Source organism: Tachypleus tridentatus, chromosome 7, assembly GCF_004210375.1.
Source record: "Tachypleus tridentatus isolate NWPU-2018 chromosome 7, ASM421037v1, whole genome shotgun sequence".
Taxonomy (NCBI): domain Eukaryota; kingdom Metazoa; phylum Arthropoda; class Merostomata; order Xiphosura; family Limulidae; genus Tachypleus; species Tachypleus tridentatus.
In genome coordinates, this window is record NC_134831.1 from 40,326,160 (window position 1) to 40,345,115 (window position 18,956).

At 33.6% G+C, this 18,956-nt stretch overlaps 1 protein-coding gene across 1 annotated transcript in view; it reads left to right on the forward strand.

Moving 5' to 3' along the window:
* Positions 1-18,956, forward strand: part of LOC143257659 (uncharacterized) — a 42,817-nt gene that overhangs the window by 12,702 nt on the left and 11,159 nt on the right. Inside the window, exons 3-9 of the mRNA XM_076516701.1 lie at positions 498-591; positions 1,369-1,449; positions 6,139-6,221; positions 7,464-7,539; positions 12,569-12,730; positions 13,914-14,018; positions 15,620-15,889. Coding sequence (XP_076372816.1) covers positions 498-591; positions 1,369-1,449; positions 6,139-6,221; positions 7,464-7,539; positions 12,569-12,730; positions 13,914-14,018; positions 15,620-15,889 — 871 coding nt within the window. The remainder of the gene's footprint in view (positions 1-497; positions 592-1,368; positions 1,450-6,138; positions 6,222-7,463; positions 7,540-12,568; positions 12,731-13,913; positions 14,019-15,619; positions 15,890-18,956) is intronic.

The following is an 18,956-nucleotide window of genomic DNA, read 5'->3' on the forward strand; positions in this document are numbered from 1 at the left end:
ATTAGCACGCATATTAAACAGAAAGCGAACAAACACTGACGTAAGGTGTATCCCTTTCTTTCTTACAAAGTTTAATAGCGATAATTTCTCATTAAACAGAAAAAATATGGAATGCTTGGAAAATTTGTTTGCTATTTAGTGATATCATATGTGCGTTTATTTATTGATAAAACAACTTTACTTCATTCTTGGGCTCCGCATGGCCAGGTGGTTAGGGCACTCGACTCATTATCTGAGGATCGTGGGTTCGAATCCTCGTCACACCAAACATGCTGACCCTTTCAGCCGTGAGGGCGTTATAATGTGACGGTCAACCCCATTATTCGTTGGTAAAAGAGTAGCCCAAGAGCTGGCGTTGGGTGGTGATGACTGTCTTTCTTCTAATCTTACAATGCAAAATTAGGGACGGCTAGCGCAGATAGCCCTTGTGTATCTTTGCGCGAAAATTCAAAACAAACAAACAAACACAATCTTGTCCTCTTATACTCGTTTTTCAGAGGAAAAAGCTCGAAAAAATCAACTCCGATGTCTTCAGCAGACACAGATGTTCTCAGCATCCAAGAACACTCTTCAAAAATTCGGAAATCTCAAGTAAGTATTGCTGCAAACAAAGTTAAAGGTCATAAGTTACTGTAGATCTACATGTGGGCTACCAAAAAGGCAACTGTACAAATATTAACTGGTATATATTGTAGTGTGAGTACCTTGAACCCCCAATCCACATGTACATAGAATAAAGATAGGTTAACAGAATATTAGTGTATGGATAGTAATAAATTAAGGCAAGAGAATTACAGTGTCCATCGATTTGTGAAAATGAGTTAACAGAATGGTAGTGTCCATGTATTGGTAAATATAGGTTAACAGATTAATAGTGTCCAAGCGTAAGTAAATATAAGTTAACAGGATATTAGTATCCAAGTATTGTTAATTATAGGTTAACAGAATAATAGTATCCAAGTATTGGTAATTATAGGCTAACAGAATAATAGTATCCAAGTATTGGTAATTATAGTTTAACAGAATAATAGTATCCAAGTATTGGTAATTATAGGTTAACAGAATATTAGTGTCCGAATAGTGATAAATTAAGGTAAAAGAATTACAATGTTCATCGAGTTGCGAAAATAAGTTAACAGAATAGTAGTGTCCAAGTATTGGTAAATATAGGTTAACAGACTAGTAGTGTCCAAGTATTGGTAAATATATGTTAAGAGAATAGTAGTGTCTTAGTATTGGTAAATATAGGTTAACAGAATATTAGTGTCCAAGTGTTGGTAAATATATGTTAACAGAATAGTAGTGTCCGAGTGTCGGTAAAGAAAGTTGAGAATATAGAAGTATTCACAAATCTCTATTTAATGCCAGCGTGGACTTGAGTACGGTCAGGCGTCACAAGACCTGGAAGACTTGAGGAAGACAATAGAAATGACAAAAGAAAGAAGAATGGTAAGAAACAGTTATGTAGTCTTAACAATGAATAAGTAAATCTGAAATAGGAAACTTAACAATACTGACCGAGTATTCCGATACATTACCAACACATTAAAAAAAGAATGAAATATAGAATTGTTAAGTATAAATAAATGGTTAAACTAATTGTAGGGGAAAGACAATCAAGTGACCAAAACCGTTTTCCCCACTTGGCCCGGCATGTACAAACGTGTTAAGGTGTGCGACTCGTAATCTGAGGGTCGTGGGTTCGCATCCTCCTCGCGCCAAACATGTTCACTCTCCCAGCCGTGGGGGCGTTATAATGTGACGGTCAATCCCACTATTCGTTGATAAAAGAGTAGCCCAAGAGTTGGCGGTGGGTGGTGATGACTAGCTGCCTTCCCTCTAGTCTTACACTGCTAAATTAGGGACGGCTAGCACAGATAGCACTCGAGTAGCTTTGTGCGAAATTCAAAAACAAACTTCCCCGCTTTTCTTCTTTTATAGATGAGTTAACTATGTAGTATTTAATTGTGTTTTTCTAATATCCATTTGAATTTTTTCGTGTAATGATGCTATTTTGCAACTGGAGTTTCAGGTACAATGATAAGAGACAAAGTGTATCTTTGTGTCACAAATCACGCGGAATTGTGTGATCTTGGAGCTAAATCGTCCTCTGAACTCTTGACGTCACCAAGCTACCTGCTTACGAACATCACCGATACATTATCATAAAAACAGAATTAAGCCTATTTACTAGATATCAGGCGTTGAATAAAATATTTGCAGATACCTTTTGACGAAAACAAAACTAAGCCTATTTACAGGATACAAAGTATTGTGTAAAATATTCACGGATACCTGATGACAAAAACAAAATTAAGCCTATTTACAGGATATCAAGTATTGTGTAAAATATTCACAGTTACCTTATGACGAAAACAAAATTAAGCCTATTTACAGGATACCAAGTGTTGTGTAAAATATTCACAGATACCTTATGACAAAAACAAAATTAAGCCTATTTACAGGATACCAAGTATTGTGTAAAATATTCACGGATACCTTATGACGAAAACAAAATTAAGCCTTTTTACAGGATACCAAGTATTGTGTAAAATATTCACGGATACCTTATGACGAAAACAAAATTAAGCCTTTTACAGGATGCCAAGTATTGTGTAAAATATTCACGGATACCTTATGACGAAAACAAAATTAAGCCTTTTTACAGGATACCAAGTATTGTGTAAAATATTCACGGATACCTTATGACGAAAACACAATTAAGCCTATTTACAGGATAACAAGTATTGTGTAAAATATTCACGGATACCTTATAACGAAAACAAAATTAAACCTATTTACAGGATACCAAGTATTGTGTAAAATATTCACGGATACCTTATGACGAAAACAAAATTAAGCCTTTTTACAGGATACCAAGTATTGTGTAAAATATTCACGGATACCTTATGTCGAAAACACAATGAAGCCTATTTACAGGATACCAAGTACTGTGTAAAATATTCACGGATACCTTATGACGAAAACAAAATTAAGTCTAATTATAGAATATCAGGTACTGTTAAGGGTATTCACAGGTACCTTATCACACACACACAAATTAAGCTTATTTGCAGTGCATCTGGTAATGTGTAAAATATCCACTGATAAGTCATAATTGAAACAACATTAAGCCTGTTTACAATATGTTAAGCAGAACATAAGTTTCTCTAAGTAGCTAACGCAAAACTACGGCACTACACTGTAGTGTTACTATTATGTTGAAATAGTTAACATTAAACAACCCTAACGGAACAGCAGATAATTAGGTTGGTAAATTGCTGTACAGCAGCATTGTGTACCTAAAAGCAGTTTAGAAACATTTCAAGAATATGACTTGCTACATAATTTTCCACTGACAACTGGGGTGTATACGTGTTTGTACAAACCAGTCTTCAGGTAGCCCAAGTCGCACGTGTGTAGTAAAATATTCTGTAAAACTATTAGTTCTTTAATTGTTACCAACAGCAACACGTCTTCTTTTATATTTGTATATAATTAAAGTTTTATATACGCTATCAATGTTTAGGTCTTTTACCTTGGCACATTTAACGATTATCATGTCAAAGTAAGTTTATAATTTTAGAGTTCTGACATTGTGTATAGCACTTCTATTCTATAATAGTTTGGCATGGCCTGTTGGTTAGGGCGCTTGATTCGCAATCTGAATGTTACGGGTTCGAATCCCGTCTCACCAACGCACTCACCCTTTATCAGTGGATGCGTTATAATGTGGCATTCAATCCCACCATTCGTTGATAAAAGAGTAGTTTAACAGTTGGCGGTGGGTGGTAATGATTAGCTGCTTAAATTAGGGAGCGGCTAACGCAGATATTCCTTGTACATCTCTGCATAAAATTCATAACAAACCAAATTATTGTATCTCAGGACGGCTGGTAATGGTATTAAAACTTTTACTAATAAAGCAGAGAACAACGTTTTGACTTTCTTAGGTCATCTTCAGGTTAACTATTATGGAATACCCCAGTGTAATAGTATTTGACATTAAATTTAATATTATCATGCAAACTAGTGTATTAAATAATTATTTCTCGTATAGAATTGTTCATTTCACACTTCGGTATTTTTCATTAAGAGCAGTGAATAAGTTCCAAGTTTGACTGTGTGGGTATTTGGGTATTGATGTTGTTAAATACCCAGGAGGGTCAGGTACATTTGACCTCTTCCTCCCTCCCGAACGATTATAGCGTCTGTCTTTAGGGTTTTTTTTGGTTTTTTTTAAAGCTTTGGGCCAGAGTAAAAGTATAACATCATACTCAGGTCCATTTCAGGGCTCAGTCCATGCATGGACGAACAAGAAGTTTTTTTGGTTTTTTTTTCTTCATTTAATTTTCTTTCCATATATATATTTTTTTGTATTTTCATATATATATATATATATTGTATTTTTCTCCTTTTTCTCGATTGAGAGAATGCTACTATTACTTGTAGTAACACATACACACACACAAAAAAGAAAGTAATAATAATTCAAAAAGTGAAAAAAAAATAAAAATAAAAATAAAAAATAATAATGATTAAAAAGAAAATAATAATTATAAAAATAAAAAGAAACAAGGACTAAGTGTCTAGTGGATAGTGGCCAGCTTGTGTTACATTTCTTAAATATGTGTTAAAAGGGGAGAGGTATTTAGGACCATTTACATCATGTACGTGATATCTGTCGAGATCCCACATTAAGTCATTTTTATGCCAATTCTTATTGAAATATTTTAGAGAATTATGCAAGAGTCTCTCAGCTATTGTATCTATGTTTGCATACTTGTGCATGAATGTGGTTGAGGTGCTACGTGGTACTTTGTATGCTGAAGTTAGTACAGAATTTTGTATACGTTGAAGTTTCTGTACATGTGTGGGTGCTATGTTAATCCAGGCAGGTGATGCATATTCTATTGTTGGTCTAATGTACGTTTTGTAGATTTTAAGTATGTTGTCTGGTGATGTTCCTTGGATTTTACCTGAAATACTTCTTGCATAGTTTGCTCTTTTCCAGATTCGTATCAGTACATTTTTTAATATGTGGTAGCCACGTTAATTTTGAGTCATAGGTTAGACCTAGAAATTTAGCAGAAGTAGCAGTGAATAATAAATGAAGGTAAAGTATAAATTAAAACTACCGCTACCATAACTTGCCTGGTGACGTCACACGCTATTGACCAATCCTTTCTCTACTATACCTTCTCTTTATATTATTGTACTCATATTGCTTTGCCGGGTTACTGTGATAAGCGTATTCCAAAGCACGATCTGTGTTATTCTACGGAGAATACTAGTTGGGTATCTCTGGTTTATTCGTCTGGAACTCAATAAAATGGTGAAAAAAAAAAATGAACTGTGCTAAGTATAGAGTTGAACAGCTCCAAAATTTTCAAAATTTAAAACGTCCAGTTAAAACGAATATTGTATCTAAACATTAAAAAAAAAAAAGAAGAAGAAATCTGTTTCTGGGTTACTATATATTTCAATAAACTCTCATCTTTGGAAGATAATACTGTTAGAACTAAAAGCTAACGTAGTATATTATGTAGTAAATTTAATAAAACGGTTTTGTTCGAAGCAGGTAATACCATAAAATGATTTACAGAATATTCCCAATGATAGCTCATGAAGTTCCATGAGTCTGGAAACAATAGGTACTAAGCTTGCAACGCAGTATATATTTCATAACTAAATATTAATAATTTAAACATAAAAACTGAGTGCATAAAGCACATACACTTATATATAGTTGAGTCATAAAATGTTTTTCATAGGACAAGGTCACAGAGAAGACGAAGGAAAGAAAAGCAGTGAGGTTTTATCGTGGTTCAATAACGGTTTGTTGTTCTAGATTAGACGTTTCTAGACATTTATATTGTTGTTTAGTGGAAGGGAGTTTTAACGTAGCGTAACGGGCGTGGCCTTAATATATAGACATTTCTCTGAAGTGTAGAATATAACTTTAGCCGTTTATATGTTTGACAATTAACTTTTTTTCCAGGCAGAGGCAAGAAATAAACACATCTGTTACTCTAAATATTGGTTTTATTTATTCTTGTAACAGAACACTTTTAGGGACTCGGCGGAAATAAATCTTGTTTTTATCTTTTAAATTCTTAGTTTCGTGTTCTTCTACAGAACGCACTCCGCGAGCTGAGAATGCTGCAGGAAATTCTTGGCCAGAAAGAAAACATTTCTGTACCGCCATCTTGTAATGAATCGTGAGTATACAGAGTGCAATTTTACAGCTTGTGTTACAAACATATTAATTGTTTTGTTGTGTAATAATAATGGTATTTCCGGAAGCATGCCGTATTGTATTTCCTATGTATCATAACTTCATTTTCTAATACAACACGTCTTTGGTATATTCTTAGAATGCGTACCTGCAGAGTTATTTCTTTATTAACCCTTAAACAGCGGGAATGTTGTAGGTAGCAGCATTAGTTAATAATGGTTGCCGTTTAAGGGTTAATTCACAGCTTTAAAGACATAAACAAGGAATTTAATGAACTAATTTTGAGACTCAAACCCTTTTCCCTCACAGTAGAAGACTTACAACGCTAGAAACCGTGTTTTGATACTTGACGTGGGTAGGGCACAGATAGGTCAGTGTAATTTTTTGATTAATTATATACAACAACAATGAAGACTCTAATTGCCCCCCGGTAGTACAGCGGTAAGTCTACGGATTTATAACGCTAAAATCGGGGGGTCGATTCCTCTCGGTGGGCTCAGCAGATAGCCCGATGTGGCTTTGTGATAAGAAACACACGGAGACTCAAATAACGTCCCCTAATGTTTGTTTTTTGTAACCTTTGTATTATTTATTTGTTAGAAAATATACAAGAGTTGCGCAACTATTGTTTTAAATCTGTTTTCTTTTCAACAATGATTCTTTTTATAATTCTACTGTTAATAATAACTCCTTCAAAGTTTTATAATCGTATTTTTGGTTGGTTATGTGATATTTTGTACAATGTAGCGGCTCAAGGTGTCTCGAATTAGAGAACCGAAAACATTTAATAATTTCAAGTAGTTCAAAGGTTTGTTAAATGTTAATAATTTGTAACGTGCTAAGCACGAGTTCCGATTGGCGTTACAAGTTAGACCTATGAATAGTAATCAGAGATCCATTATTGTAATTAAAATAGTTACAAAAGTTGATTGGGAAATCACGAACCTGTAAAGATCGTGACTGGTGTATTAAAAAGTTGGAAATTAATCGACACGCTAGTTTAAGCACGATCGACATGGAACTATAGCCTTATTTGAAATTTCGGCATTAGATAATAAAATATGAATTACGTTCAGATTTTTCATAGAAAGGGACAGTCGTTTGTGTTATCAAAACGTATTAAAACCTACAGCTATTTTGTTCAGAAATTCAAGCATAAATATAATGTTCAATGGTCACTGACATTATTGACCAATCATTATGCATGTTTTACTCCCCGTTTTAGCTCAATTCGAAGCGACCTGAGTGAAGAAAAGTCAAAGAACGAATTTGAAGGACTCTGTATGGTAGAAAGAAGAGAAGTAAGAGCACCCTTCGCCGTTTATATTTATTATAGTGAGCTATCAGTTCAGTTTTGTGATATAACAAACAATAATAACGTTGCAGTCATCATGAACCTCCCAGAAGACTCTTAATTATGCTTTCGCATGTGCACAGATGTTAAAGACTAATCCGTAAGCATCAGATACATTTTTGTCACTTTCTTCATGGTGAGTAGTGAGGCTCGTGGAAATATCTCTTGCCCCCCCCCCTCCGCTTCACGAACACCATCATCCACTCACTAAGTCTGAATAACACGACGTAACACTGCATCGAACTTTTTTATCACCCACCTTTTAATTGCAGTCTGAGATTCCGTCTTTGGAGTTAGGTTATTGTTACTGCCACCACACGCAACTTCTACTGAACCACTAATTACTGTTATATTTCAAACTAAACCATCTGTGAAACCATAGACTCAACCTTATACATACCAACATATGCGCTTAACTATGGTTTATATAATTTATGCTGCCCAAATAGTTTTGCTGTATATTTAATGTTTACTAGATTTATAAAATAAAATTAGAGAGACCAACATCTGTGGGCAAATGGAATCTCGACAAGGCCAATTTTGGTACCAGAAAAATCGTCAAAGAACACAGCAAAATAGTCGAGTCCAATAATTTTGTTTGTCAATGTGTGTTGCCTACAAACTGTTTGAAACAAGACTAAGTAATTGACTAAAATCCATCATATTATGGGTTTATTTACCTTCCCTCCATAAAATGACCAGAATTGGTCATATCCTACATTTCTATATGTATATGAATAAGATATGCGAAGAAAAAAAGTATCTGTGTACTAAATCCTAAGTAAACTGGCCGAAAAATAGCTGAGTAATTATTATCTTGTATTTATTAAAATAGGTAAGTTTTATTTGTAAATGTGTGAGACCTGTAGAAAGGTATCTTTGTACTAAATTTCATATGCGATTGGTCAAAATGAGACCGATTAACTGACCAAAATCCCTTAAAAAGACTCAAAATAGGCACATCCAACTTTTTGTATGTCAATGTTTTGGGCTCATAAAAACGTATATTTGTACTAATTTTCGTACTTATCACTGAAAATATGACCGCACAGAAATGTACAAAATACATTTTTGGGTTGTTTGACATTTGACTCCATAAAATACCGAAAAATGATTCGTTCAAAAAACATGAAGAAAAGCGTATTGAACCAAAGTATGATAGTACTAATTTGCAAGTTCATCTGCTGAAACATTAAGAAGAAATGGCGGTCGAATGAAAAGTGTTTAGAAGAAGGATAAAGAAGAGAGGGTACAATATAAAAACAGTGTTTAGAAGAAGGATAAAGAAGAGAGGGTACAATATAAAAACAGTGTTTAGAAGAAGGATAAAGAAGAGAGGGTACAATATAAAAACAGTGTTTAGAAGAAGGATAAAGAAGAGAGGGTACAATATAAAAACAGTGTTTAGAAGAAGGATAAAGAAGAGAGGGTACAATATAAAAAACAGTGTTTAGAAGAAGGATAAAGAAGAGGGGTACAATATAAAAACAGTGTTTAGAAGAAGGATAAAGAAGAGGGGGTACAATATAAAAACAGTGTTTAGAAGAAGGATAAAGAAGAGGGGGTACAATATAAAAACAGTGTTTCTCTGTGGAGACATAATACTACTTAAAAGGGTGAAATCAACAAGATATTTCATATACTCTCTTATTTTCTTAATGAGTATATTAAAAAAAAAGTCTTTTATATTAATTTTATTTTGGAAATTTGCTCAAGGCTACTTGCACTAGGTGTCGATAAATTTGATGGGACAGACTAGAAGGAAGACAGACATTGAACACCACCCACTAAAAACTTTTACTCTAATCGAATCGTGGGAATTACCTGTCGTTTTTGTAATACAAACGGCTCCAAAATGCGAGAATGAAACTCGAATCATAGACCTTCAGATTGAAATTTTAACATGCTTACCACTAGACCACATTCTTTCGAAAACCGTCTTCGGTGAAACATAATACCTAGCACTGTTTTTAAACGACATCTAAATAGCATAACATATCGAATAATATCGGATAAGACCTGCTTATTTGTTGAATTAGAGCAAAAGGGATTAAGGGCTATCTTCACTAGTTCTTCCCAGTTTTAAAATGGTGTATTATAGGGAAGGCATCTGATTAAACCTACTCCCTGTTAACTCTTGCGCTACTTTTTTATCAATGAATTGTGGGATTGAACGTCAGTCACAGTATAACACCTCCGCGACTGAATGCGTGAGCATCTTTGACGACGAGTTTCTATCTCGCAACTCACAGATTTTGAGTCGAATACCCTAACCAGCAGGTCACGCCAAGTTTACAATAACTGATAAATGAAACTACATGAGATGGATGCAAGATAACATCCAGCTGTAGAGAACCATGGTAGGACCGTTTGAGGTATATATATAGTTTCCTTCGAAATTCAAATGAAGGTAACATTTAAGTTAACTTAAAACATTTCACAAACAGATTCGTTTTTCCACCATACTTCAAGGAAACAGACACTATTTGTAAGACGCTACACGTTTGATTAGATCTATGTATCATAAAGAAAGGCCCGGCATGGCAAGGTGGTTACAGCGTTTGACTCGCGATTTGAGGGTCGTGGGTTCAAATCTCCGTCCTATCAAACATGCTTGTTTTTCCAGCCGTAGGAGCGTTATAATATGATAATCGTTACCCCTAAATTAAAGATGGTTAGCCAGATAGCTCTCTTGTAGCTTTGAACGAAATTCAAAATAAACAAACTAATCATAAAGAAATTAAATATAATAAAAATTCATATTCATCTATATGTACTTATCTATATGAAAAACAACCAGGCACAGCTTAGTGATTAGCATGTCCAGACACTAAATCAGATAATTAATGGTTCTTGGATCGTTGCTGCAAAAGCACCCTCTCGCTCTATACTTAAGGGCAGTTGGTGCTTTATACATACATGGCCAAATTCTACTAAGTGATGAGACAAAAGTATTGCGACAGTTGACGGTCAGTGCCTGCCTTCTAGTTCATCACATGAATAGTAGGAACAGCTAATAGAAATAGCTCTTATGCCGGTTATGTGAAATTCCAAAATAAGGAAACACACATGGACTCAGAATATAGATAGCAAAGTAAAATATTCTTACATTGAAATGAAGAAACAATTCGTAAATTAAAATATTCTTACCTGGAACTAAAGATACAGTTGATAAATTTAAATATTCTTAGACAGATCTGATGATATAGTTGATAAATTAAAATATTCTTAGATAGAACTAAAGATACAGTTAGTAAATTAAAATATTTATAGATAGAACTAAAGATACAGTTGATAAATTTAAATATTATTAGACAGATCTGATGATATAGTTGATAAATTAAAATATTCTTAGATAGAACTAAAGATACAGTTAGTAAATTAAAATATTTATAGATAGAACTAAAGATACAGTTAGTAAATTAAAATATTTATAGATAAAACTAAAGATACAGTTAGTAAGTTAAAATATTTATAGATAGAACTAAAGATACAGTTAGTAAATTAAAATATTTATAGATAGAACTAAAGATACAGTTAGTAAATGAAAATATTTGTAGATAGAACTGAAGATACAGTTGGTAAATTAAAATATTTATAGATAGAACTAAAGATACAGTTGGTAAATTTAAATATTTATAGATAGAATAAGTTAGTAAATTAAAATATTTATAGATAGAACTAAAGATACAGTTAGTAAATGAAAATATTTGTAGATAGAATAAGTTAGTAGTTGGTAAATATTTATAGTTAGAATAAGAGAAATATGTTGCTGGATATCCACTGTGAAGAAAAATGTTGGTGAGACATCAAGTGTGAAAAGAAAATGTTGATAAGATAGCCAGTGTCAAGAGAAAGCTGTTGGTAGGATATCCACTGTGGAAAGAAAAATGTTGGTAGGATATCTAGTGTGAAGAGAAAATTGTTGGTAAGATATACACTATGGAAAGAAAAATGTTGGTAGGACGTCTAGTATGAAAAGAAAAATGTTCGTAGAATATCCATTGTGGAAAAAAATGTTGGTAGGATATCCTTGAAGACGAAAGGCGGAAGGCTTTCGAAACGTCGTCCCTCTACACTTTTGTTTCAACAACAGGAAGTTGCTGTCCATTCTACAAAGTTTCATCAAGAAAAATGTTAGTAGGTCATCTAGTGTGAAGAGAAGAATGTTGGTAAGTTGTATGAAGAAAAAAGATGTTGGTAGGGTATCCAGTGTGAAAAAAAGGTGTTAATATATTCTAGTCAATTTCCTCGAAATATTTCAGATACAAACTCATAGTTTAGACACGTTTAAAAGCAATATATCTTCTTATTAGCAAAATTGTAAGCTTTTATATACAGTACAAAATATACCATAGCTATATAGCGGTAAGTGGGACACTTATAACGGTAAGATTCGGAGTTAGATCCTGTCGCGGGGCACGGTGCAGCTTTACGATAAAACAAACAAATCAGATTCTGCGTATTAACTTACACGTGTGAAACCATCGAATCATCGTTCTGCAGTCACTTTGAAACTTTCCCTTATGTGCGACCATAAAATTTATATTTTCCTTTATCGGGTAGACTCGATTCTCAAACTGAAAACGAAAGTTATATGGATTACGTGCACGAGCGGCTCTTCTAACTCTGTAAGAGGTATGACAAAAGCGCGTGCTGCACATAACTAATAATATTCTACTGTATTTTGTTTGATTATACTTTCTTTGGGCGCATCTCCCTATAGAGTTACCGTATCATTACTCAACTATTATCTCTACAATTTAAACTTAATTTTAAACTACAACTGTAGGTTTTTAGCTTGCAGTAGTGTTATTTTAAACCAATAAAAACGTTTCTCCTGAAGCTAACTGAAAAAAAGGGGAAAAATGAACGTTATGTTATAGATTTTAAACAAGATAAAACAAAGGTATTGCTGTTCGCTTATTCTTTCATTTCTCTGCAATCAGTTTATTTTTTTTTACAACTACGTTTAGATGGCGAACCTTATGAAGGAAAATAATTCTCGTTTCTTGTTGCCCGGACTGAGGCAAGAGTACAGCTCCATAGGCCAATTAAAAGAAACCATGGACGACATAGGTAGCGCCTTCTATGATAATGAAAGTCAAAATCAATTTATTATTAAAGCTCTAGAAGAGGTTAGTATACGTAAACACATTTATAACATATATATATATATACAAATATTATCACTGGTTATTGATCACAGTATGTTAACTACATAGATCAGGACTAAAAAACCTAACCCAGTAGATAAGTAAAAACACAAAACAAAGACAGACTTATGCTGATAAAAATGCTTTGATTTATCAGTTTTATGTTATCGCACCTAGTGACATTCCTTGTTGTTATCATTATGTTCATCGTGTATTTAATTATAATTTGTTTACTCCGGAATTTTATTTTATCGAATGTAATGCTTTTGCTCTGCAAATATGTATCGAATCAGACTGAAGTTAATATTAACGATTCTTTGTAGCTTTTAAATCCTAGGCGCTACGTGACACAAATGTTTGAAACCTCACAGATTATCCTGTAAAGGATTTCAAGAAAGAAATATTTCTGTGACGAACAAGTTTAGTAAGTTGGTGTTTAACCGACAATATCAGTAATTAAAACAAAAATCTCTGATTAGGTAGCGCAGCTCAAGGGTAGATCGATCAACTGAACGAGATTCTTAGAATCTTTAATCAAAACGATACATCATGTGTTTTTTTGAGACTTCAATCGAAACCTTCAATGACAAATTTCTTGAAGTATTTAATCGACTTATGAATTTTTGGAGGCTTTAATCGAAACGTTGCGTAAAATGGATTGAGAATTATCGATAGGAATTTAAGAAACTAAAATCGTTTCTTTCTATTATTTACAACTCAACAAAGAAAAAAAAAAGAGCGTTTGAAAGACCAAAGTTTAGTAATTTTTAACTCTTCTGTTTTCTCTACGTGTAAAATGAGCGTGGGTTGGTGTTTAGGCTATCGGGCTAAAGTTTCACTCAGTATGATATTCTAGTGGTTTGTGAGTTTTCAAGTATGATAAGTATTATTTGTATATCACTAATATAACTCTATTATGATGGTTACGTTTTTAATCACTATTTTGTAAAGCCTAGCCTAGTAAAGAAAATATTTATTGATTTTAATTCACATAAAACGAAATATAAATAATTCAGTATTCTTAGTTCACTTAACATCAACCATCAATAGAAAATGTCTTAAGTCTAGCTTTTATATACGTACAACGTAATCCTAACGACCGATAATCCTGTTATAGTTAAACTTTGTTTAGGTATTTTATTGAAATACTACTTCTCGCATTCAGGGCTTAAACGAAACTAAAAATAAACTCATAGAGACTGAAGAACGGGAGAGATCTCTCCAGACTGCACTCCAGGATATGCAGCAGGAGAAAAACAAGCTGCAACAGGTACGTGGGACCAAAGATAGAGCATCAAACATGTTTTGCTTTTATTATTTACAAAACATAGCAACCTGGAGAATAATATTTGTTGATTTTAATTCACATAAAGCGAAATATAAATAATTCAGTATTCTTAGTTCACTTAATATCAACCATCAATAGAAAATGTCTTAAGTCTAGCTTTTTTATTCTCCTGGATCGAACGTGTTCTGGCTGGAGTGTCGAGATATGAACCGGAAGGTCCAAGAATCGAGACGTAATAACGCTGAAATGCTCTGCATTTTCTGCTGTTAGAACGTTATAACTGTATCAGCCAATTTCGTTATTCGATTAAGAGTAGCGGTTAAGACTGCGGATGGTGTTTATTAATTTCCATTCCTGTGGTTAGTAGAGGTAGATTTAAACTAGGGCCTGACCTGCTCGCTTAAGTCATATGTTGCAGAAGGTGTCGCACTGGTTGAAAATACCAAATACTTTTTCTTATGTAAACATTTTAGCAATAATGTGGCTCTTTCTGGGTGAAACTCAGAAAGTAAGCATATTGTGGAATATAAAAATTTAAAATACATATATCATATGTGCAAAACCACGGAAATTAGCCTACACAGAAAAAATATAACCAGTTATATCATCGTTCATCAGTATGGGGTTTGTAGCACTGTCATTGTTACGCTGTGTTAAAGGGGATATATCTTTTTCTTATTCTTATTTTTCAATTAATTTTTTCTTGTTTACTTTGGAGGTCAGTCACCTTCCCACAACTGTCTGCAGGCAGTGAATGGTAATATAGATGTGGGACGTTGTGGGCTTGAGCACTCACATCTCACACTCCTAATTTCTATTTCTACATCTAATGCAACTCCTTTATTTTATTTCTTTATGTGAGATTGGTGAATCTAGGTTAAGACTTATAGATGGTGAATAACCTCACCGCAATGTGGGTCCTACTTCCACAATTACCTACAAAACATATGGTACATTTTATATCTCACATTACAGCTTGTACCCTGGTATTTTTTCAATTAGTGCAGCATTTATTATTTTTTAATTTATTTTTGTTTCGGTTATAGAAAACTAATATATATATACAGATATATATAATAAAACCAAACACTATTTTCTTAGTGTGAATTAGGCTTAATTTGGTATGCTTTTGTCTTCACGAAGCCATATCTTTAATTTATTAACATTTACTAACATCTTTCTTATTATTATTTTCAAATAAACCACCACCTAGCGGATACAAAAAATTCTACGCGTACCTAAAGATCAGTTTTCAGTTTCTTGTTTAGTGATGGAAATTGTTGTGCGACTGATATGCGATATTGAACCAAGTTAAAAAAATAAAATGGGAAAAATAAGGGTTTACTTGTGCTTAATTAGACACAGTAATTTTCCAGATTTATTGGTTCTAAGTTATTAGACATGTAAGTGAAGATTGCACGAAGACAACGCCCAATAACTCAGCTACTTTAAAACGTTTCAATTTAAGGGTCTGTGTCATACTTAAGATACGCCTAAAAGGAGTTTCTGTGATTAGAAAGTTGAGGAACGTTGTTTTATATACATAGATAGATTAAATATTTGTTTCCTATCTATTCGTGCAGCATTATTCCAAAACTTTAGAAGAAAGTTTAAATAAGGAGAAAGCAGAAGAGCTACGGAGGGAAATAGAAAAATTAAAATTACAATTACGAGAAGGAGACAGAAAGATAGAACAGCTTGAGAAAAAAGAAGAATCAACAACGGAAGAAAACATTGAACTACGTATGAATCTCCTAAAAATACAAGAGGAATTGACAAAACAAAATTATCACAAAGATTCTGTGATTGAAGAGCGAGATACACAAATCGCTGAATTGGAAAGAGAGATTAAGGTAAGCTTAAAACAGGAAGGTTTAAAATAAATATGTACACTAGCTATGTCTGTACATGGAAAATATACTTGAAATTATTAGTATCTCGCATAATTTATTTTGTTATTATAATTCCGTTTGTTAAGGATTACAGCTACCGTTCTTTTATCTGCAAGAAGAAGGAGTAATGTTAAGGTAAGTAACAATAGTCATTTCTTCAAAAGGAGAAACGGTGAGGTGAGTAACAATAGCCAGTTCTTCAAAAGAAGTAACGGTAGGGTGAGTAACAATAGTTGATTCTCCATGGTGAGTAACAGAAGTAGCAAGAGGGTTAAATTCTTGAGGAGAAACGATGGTTAATTCATGAGATGGATTAAATTTAGCAAGTATAAAAAAAAGAACTATAGTAAGTAGTTCTCCAGAGAGAGTAACGGTAGTCTGGTTTTTAGAATGGATGATAAATAAAAAAAAAATAGAATGAGTAACGAAATCTTGTCCTCATGAAGAAGTAATACATTAATTATTTCAACAGAACGTTACTTCAGAACATACTATGTCAATGTACCACAACTGCGCGTAAACCAATTTACAGTAGTGTTTATGAGAGAGTTTACGGAAATGTCTGTGTCTTTAAAAGGTGTCCATTCATTTAGTAATAATGTCTTCGTGGCTACACCCTTGTTGACTCACAGTTAACAAAAAAGCGTATAAAGATAAAATTCGGAGCTTAATTCACCCGTAGATATTTCATTGTGCAAATTTTTATACAAGGAAACTTGCTGTGTCCATCGAGATAAAATAAACTCCCTGATTTTAACATTGTAAATCCGAAGACTTGCTGGAGGGGGCTTAATCTTGAGCAACGAAGAGCACACAGAAAAGATATAGTGTCTTCTAGGTTATACTCTAGGATTTGTGGTTATTCCAGCAACTTTGCCAATCATAAGGGATATAAGGTAAGATCAGATCCGAACGTCAACGTTTCTAGGCCACGCTCTTGGGGGACCTTAAGGATACATGCTAAATTTAATAACAACGGGTCCAGGTGTTCGCTAAGCACATTCATAGACTTTGTCAAATCGTGGCTTAAAATAAAATATTTTATGAGAATAGAATAGTTAGTCCAAAAGAGTGCCTTTTATTTCATGCTCAGATTCTAACGATTATGATGTACTATTGCATGAGGCTTAGGTATGTGTGTTTTCTTATAGCACAGCCACCTCAGGCTATCTACTGAACCCACCGAGGGGAATCAAACCCCTGATTTTAGTGTTGTAAATCCGTAGACTTACCGCTATACTAGCGGATGCTCTCAGGTATGTGTGTGTGAATAAACCAATTCTGTATTACACACGTCAGCCATATTTCTGCAACTGGACTGACATTTACCGGTCGTAACAAATTTATAGTTGAATATTCTACCTATATATGATTGCGAAATGGAAATTTAATAAAATAGTAAGGTGTATATATATTGTCCACAGCAGGGAATCTAATCCCAGATTTCAGCATTATTAGTCCGTAACTTCCAACTTACTCACCGGGAGACATGTTTTCATATATAAAAAGTCGTCTTTCACGTGAATTAAAATGTTTCGTGTCTTTCCCTGGTTAGTATCCCAACAGAAGATAAATATTCGGTTCATATTTTTATATACATGACGTCAAGGTTGCCATGACATCCGTAGGTGATAGACATAGTAAAACTCAATATATTTGGCGCTTTGCCAAGTTCTTCTTGTTTAAAGGATACGTAGCACGTGTGATAAGGTCCGAACATAGGCATGGGTGTCATAACCAGAGAACGTTTGGATTATGTGAATCACTATATTTTAGAACATTTAAGTTTATGCAGCCTTAATACAGCGAGATTACTGTGAGGTTTATATTCGTCACAAAGGGGAATAAAGGGAATGAGAAAGGATTTCTAATCCTCACCACACATCAAGGAGTATGGCGGAGTACTGGCCTACCTACACGTACTTCAAATCAGCGGAACGCTCTCGTAGTGACGTAGGCAAAAGGCTCACGCACTTGCGCCAGGTAGTTCAGGTCTAATTATAGAGATCAGAATATAACATGCTGTGAATGTAACAACTAGGTAATAATTATCAAATTACCATGCTGTGAATGTTACAACTAGGTAATAATTATCAAATTACCATGCTGTGAATGTAACAACTAGGTAATAACTCTAAAACTATCATGGTGTGAATGTAACAACTAGATAATAACTAAAACTATCATGGTGTGAATGTAACAACTAGGTAATAATTATCAAACTAACGTGGTGTGAATGTAATAACTGGGTAATAATTCTTAAACAACCATGCTGTAAATGTAACAACTAGGTAATAATTCTTACCATCATGTTGCAAGTGTAACAACCAGGTAATATTTAAACTACCATGCAGTGAATATAACAACTAGGTTACAACTCAGTATTACCATGCTGTGAATGTAACAAGTGGGTTACAACTCAGTATAACCATGCTGTGAATGTAAGAACTAAGTTATAATTCTTAAATTACTATATTGTGAATGTAACAACTAGGTAATAATTCTTAACACCATGTTGCAAAGGTAACTACCAGGTAATAATTCTTAAACTACTATATAGTGAATATAACACCTTGGTTACAACTCAGTATTACCATGTTGTGAACATAGTAAGTAGGTTACAACTCAGTAGTATAATGCTGCAAATTAAAGAAGTATTTTGCCAATATTAGCTCATTAGACAACCACTGCAATAAGTTAAGTGTTAGTAAATATTTCTTAAATATTAGTTTATTAGAGAAACACTCCTGCAATATAAAACAGGCTATTATGTTGTAAAACATTTAATTTACAGTGATAAAAGATTTGAACTTATTAAAAACAATTCAGACTGTGAACAATTCTACAATAAGAGTGGGGTTTATTTGCTGAACCATAAACCTGTAGCAACCTTCTTATGTCTCTATACTTGTCAGTAACAAGGTCTCTACAGTCACTTTCAGCTATTTTTCTTCTGCTTGAAACCTCTTCTTTTTTCAGAGCATTTATCAGAGTCCAAATTTTTGGATGGACATTTGTTAAAGAACTT